The sequence below is a fragment of the Trichechus manatus genome, unplaced genomic scaffold, assembly GCF_000243295.1.
Source record: "Trichechus manatus latirostris isolate Lorelei unplaced genomic scaffold, TriManLat1.0 scaffold00045, whole genome shotgun sequence".
NCBI lineage: Eukaryota > Metazoa > Chordata > Mammalia > Sirenia > Trichechidae > Trichechus > Trichechus manatus.
Window position 1 is genome coordinate 3,183,958 of NW_004443981.1, and position 5,086 is coordinate 3,189,043.

Genomic DNA, 5,086 nt, shown 5'->3' on the forward strand with positions numbered 1-5,086 from the left:
CCCATCCCCAAAAGGATGCCCTTACTAGCCAGCAGCCTGTGGGACAAGCTGGAGTCTCAGGCTCCTTCAAGGTAAGAGAGGCTCGCAGTTTGTAGAGAGCTCGAACGTACACTGAAGTCCCCCCAACCCCCTAAGGAGACTCTGGATACCCTCTAAGGAGGCTCTGTAAGCAGGGCAGAGGCCAAGATCACATGGCAATGCCCAGTGTGCAAGCCTGTCTTTATCAGACCCAGAACCACAGGGTGGCTTGGACTGCTGGCCAGGAAACCACGGACTCAAACTCCCCCAGAGCACCTAACAGGACTGCCGGGCGGGGTTGCTCAGGCTGTGCACTGTCAACACCTAGGGATACCATTTGCAAAAACTACAAACAGAAAAGTGCCTGTTGGCTTTTGTGCAATGTGGCCGCCTGGCTGCTAACGGCATCTGGCCTTTGGAACCTTTGGTTTGAGGGCTGCAAGATACCTACTGCTTCCAAGGGGGGCCCCAATCCAAGAGGGAGCTTCCCACCTGGCTCTTGGACTCACCAGTCGCTGCATGCTCTTCACGTGGGTGGGGCTGATGGATAAGGCTTCTTCATACCACCGCCGGGCTTCATCGATGTTTCCTCGGAGCTCGGCAACCTGGCCTCGCATGTACAGGACGTTGTGGGACATGGGGAAGAGGTTGGCAGCTTCCTGGGTGCATGCTGTGGCTTCTGCGGGCTTCCCAATGCCGATGTAGACCTCAGCTGTGGGGGAGAGCGAGAGCAGATGCTTCCCTGGTTCACTGCCCTTCAGAGGCCCTTGGGGCAGCTGCTACTCAGGTTGGGGACACTGACATCACCCCCAAGGGAGCCAGGCAGGAGCCCATCTGGATGGGCAGGACCCAGAGCTGGCCAGTCCCCTACCCCGAGCAGAAACGGCTGCAGGCTAGCAGTCCTGTGCACCCACCATTACACAGGGATTTGAGTCACTCGCACTGCGGACCCTGGTAGACAGATGTCCCCAACAAGGGGAGGATGGTGAGGCCTGCCTGGGCCCTGCCCTGATCTCAGAGAGGACATCCACCATCAGGGCCCACTGAGGGAGCCTCAGCATCTGGACAGAAGCTGGCCCAGCCCTTCCCTGACAACCATGGAACAAGGGCCAGAAGGAGCAGAGGGACAGCAGACCAGAGACACACAGCCCCTCACAGGGAAATGGCTCTGCCCTCTAGCCTGTTCTCCTGATGTGACAAGGGCAGAGGGCTATCGGCTTATGTGTTTAAGGAGCCCTGGTGGCCTAACGGTTAAGCACTCAGCTACTAACCGAAATGCTGGCACACTGAATCCATCCAGAGGCTTTGTGGGAGAAGGACCTGACAATCAGCTCCTGTAAAGACTACAGCCTAGAAAACCCCATGGGGACGTTCTACTCTGTCATACAAGGTCACTGTGAGTAGGAATTGACTCGATGGCACCTAACAACAAGAAGGGCATAAAATGGAATGCTGCCCCATCAGACCTTGCCCTCCAACCAGGATTTTACTGCACCCTGGAGACTAACTGTGTAACATCAACAAAGCCCTTCAAAAAACCAAGCTGGCACTTTCAAAACAAGTCTTTCTTCCCATCTCGGACTCAATCCTCTGCTTTCTGTGTGGAGATCCCAAACTGCTCTGAGCCCCGGCCTCCCCTGAAGGGCCCACCAGCCACTTCCAAGTGCCCTCGCCTGTCCCTCAGCAACGTCACACTCAAGTGCCCAGGCAGGGACTCTCATCTTGCCCCTCAGGCCTCTTCTCCTGAGGCCTTGTTCTGCTCCCCACGCCACGCTTCCAGTGGGCTAGGCCTGAGTCTGCCAGGATGTCCCGATGCCCCCTCCCACCTCCTCTCTTCGCAAAGCCACGCCTGTCCAGTCTACTGCCACAGTACTCAGGAGGTACTTCCTCTCCGTGCTCGCTGACCCGCCTCCCACCTCCTGTCAGGCCCTTCCCCATCGGCTCCTGCTGTGACTCCTGGCCTCCTCCATAGGCATGTATACAAATTACATATACCAAAAAAAACCCAAACCCGTTGAGGTAGAGTCAATTCTGACTCAAAGCAACCCTACAGGACACAGTATAGCTGCCCCATATGGTTTCCAACAAGCAGATGGCGGAAAAGAACTGCCGACCTTTATGGTTAGCAGCTGAACTCTTAACCACCAGGGCTCCGAGTTACATATATGTACGTATAAATTACCTACGGAAACTATTCTGTACTAACATATATGTATAATACCATGCACACAAAAATAGGAAAGCTAAAAGAATGTGATAAAAAAGACAGGAATAGAAGTGTGACGATTTTCCTCACACACCTCCGTGAGCTGTCTCCTGCAGGCCACTTCAGAAACAGCCTAGACTCTGGTGCAGTCTCTGTCCCGGCCATCATTCCCTCCTTGTCCCTGCCAGTCTCTCATGCAGCTGCCTCCACACTGACCTCCTGAGGCAAAGCTCTGGTGGGCCATCCACCTGCTTAGAAATGTCCTTCCTTAAGGCCCTCTTGCCTGCTGTTCCCTCCGCCGGCGTGCAGCTCTGACAGAGTTCACCCTCACCAGCTCAGTCTTTCCTCAAACGGCCTCCCAGTGAGGCATGCCCAGGCTGTCCTATTTAAACGTGTGTTCCCCATCTGTGCAGCACAACCCCTTCCTTTCCCTGCTGTTTTTCCCCTAATGCTTCCTGGGAAGAAAGATGCGACAGTTTGCCCCCGTGAAGATCATGTACAGTTTTGGAAACCCTGTGGGGCGGTTCTACTCTGTCCATAGGGTCACTATGAGTTGGAATTGACTCGACATTGACTCGATGCCAACAGATAACAGGTAATTCTTACTACTGAGTGACAGGTCTATTTTATTTCTTTATCTCACTAGAATGTGAGCCATGAGGGTGGTGTGTGCTGTTCCCTGCTGTGTCCCCAGTGACAAGCACAGCGTCCAGCACACAGTCCAAGTCCAATAAAGGGCTGTTGAATGAGTGATAACAGCAATAATAACAGTAACACTCATTAAACGCAAGCTTTGTGCAAGGCATTGCTCTCATTTATCTGCACAGTTATCCAATGAGGTAGGCACTATTAATATTATCCCCATTGTACAGATGAGGAAACTGAGGCACTAGAAGGCTAAGCAGCTTGCCCAAGGTCCCAGGAAAGTGAGAGGCAGAGCCAGGATCAGAACCAGGCAAGCTGGCTATGGCCCATGCTCTTGTACGCCAGAGGATAGTGTCATCTCGGCCCTAAAGTAATACCTAGATTCCTGTGTCTGGCCCTCAAGCCCTCTGACCGGTCCCACTGACCTCACCAGCGAGCTAGCCTGTGCCCCCACTGCTTCCCTGCCCCACTCTGGGCCCTGGCCGTAGAAAGCTACTTGCCATTTTCTGGACATAGAGTGGGCATTCCCTTCGCCACATTTTGTTTATTCTGGTGCCTCTGCTCTTGGTGCCGACACCCCCACCCTCCTTCGAGGCCTAGCTCAGGTATCCCCCTCTCCTCAGCTGAGAGAGGATCCCATCCTCTGCATCTCTGATGGCCTGTGCCACTGTCGCAGTCTTGGCTCCCCTCCTGGACAGGAAGCTCTCCAAGGGCAGGCTCTGCTGCAGACCTGCCTTTCCACCCCCCACACCTCCAGCTTCAAGCCCAGACTGGGAAATGGCACGGGTGTACTACACGGCTGTGGTCAGAGTCAAGGCTGCTGACTTTCCAACCCCAATCAGCCTGGCTGGCCCCTCTCCCCAAGCGTGCTCACCTCCCTGGTGCTCATATTAACACCAACGACTGCCCACCCCAGCCAACAAAGAGCCCTGGATAAAGCACTGGGAGTGTCCTGAGTGACTCTCACAGACATAGAAACTTGGGCAAATCAAATACAATGAACGTGCTGAGCCCTACACGTGGCAAAGCCGCAATGCTCCCACTTCACCTTCTCAGGAGACTCAATGACAAAGGCATTTACTGAGCACCTACTACACACGGGGGACTCGGCAAAAACAAAGGAGACATTTACCCATCCTTTGGTTGGGGCCCAGGCAAAATCTTATCCCTCGTAGGCGGTAAACGCCCTCCTCATGACACTGGCAGGGCAGTCTGATGTCTCTCAGTAACACAATTCTCTCGACGCTCTCGCCAGGAAGAGTCAAATGTGTGCCCACTGCAGTGTTAGGTTACCTAAGCGTAGCCACTGCTTGGGAGAGCTGTACAGAACGTTCCTCTCACTGTACACTTGGCTCCTGACTTGCTTCCATTTTGGGGGTAACTGTATATACATTTCCAAGACGGCCAGGGACTGGAGCTGTTGTGGTAAGGCGCACCCAGCCTCTCCCATCTAGGTCACTATGAAAAAGGCCGATTTTGGGGAGTGAGACCTGAATGCTCCTAGAGTTTTTATAACAAGAATCGAAGAAACAAATATCAACATGACAATGTACATGCTATGACTCTGTTGTGAGTCCTGTTCTATAAGGGTCCTCCACGAGACCAAATATGATACCAATATCTTCTCATCACTGTGCTTTCATGAGCCACAGTCTCACGCTATTGGTCTCATTACATGAAGAGACGGAAGAAGCACTCATAATCATTATGGTAGAAGGAAGAATCCAGGCCTCCAGAGGACGTCGTTCAGTGCCATGGATGTCGTGGGAGGAAACCTGTGGCACTGATATAATGCCTGTGCTCCTGACGGTAGATGTAGCAGACAAATGCCATGGCCTAGGACTGCCCCCAGCCCCTCTGCTTTAAGTTCAAATGGAAGGAGCACAGGGAACAATGCACCGCAGTGATTCCTAAACCATTTTCCCCCAATGGAGCCTTTTCTCCATAGTGATCTTATCCTGATATAGTCTCAAAAGTGGGCAGCTTGGCTTCCCTCTTGGGTCATTTCCTTCTCCTTGGGTACAGTACCATAAGGCTGTAGGGTACCCAGTATGCAAGTCATGGCATAATGAGAACACAGAGGATTTGTTTCCTGCCGTGGGGCCTTGTGTGTGGATCTGCTCACCTGTCAGTTGGAGGCCCTGGTTCTGGCCCACATCTCTCCAAGGGCAGTGGTAAGGATCAAACAAGATGGTGGAAGCCCATGTTGTTGTTGTC

The 5,086-nt window shown here is 53.1% G+C and overlaps 1 protein-coding gene across 1 annotated transcript in view; it reads right to left on the reverse strand.

Annotated features, from left to right (window-relative positions):
* TTC7B (tetratricopeptide repeat domain 7B) overlaps positions 1-5,086 on the reverse strand; it is a 271,431-nt gene that overhangs the window by 36,634 nt on the left and 229,711 nt on the right. Inside the window, exon 18 of the mRNA XM_023731656.1 lies at positions 528-797. Coding sequence (XP_023587424.1) covers positions 528-797 — 270 coding nt within the window. The remainder of the gene's footprint in view (positions 1-527; positions 798-5,086) is intronic.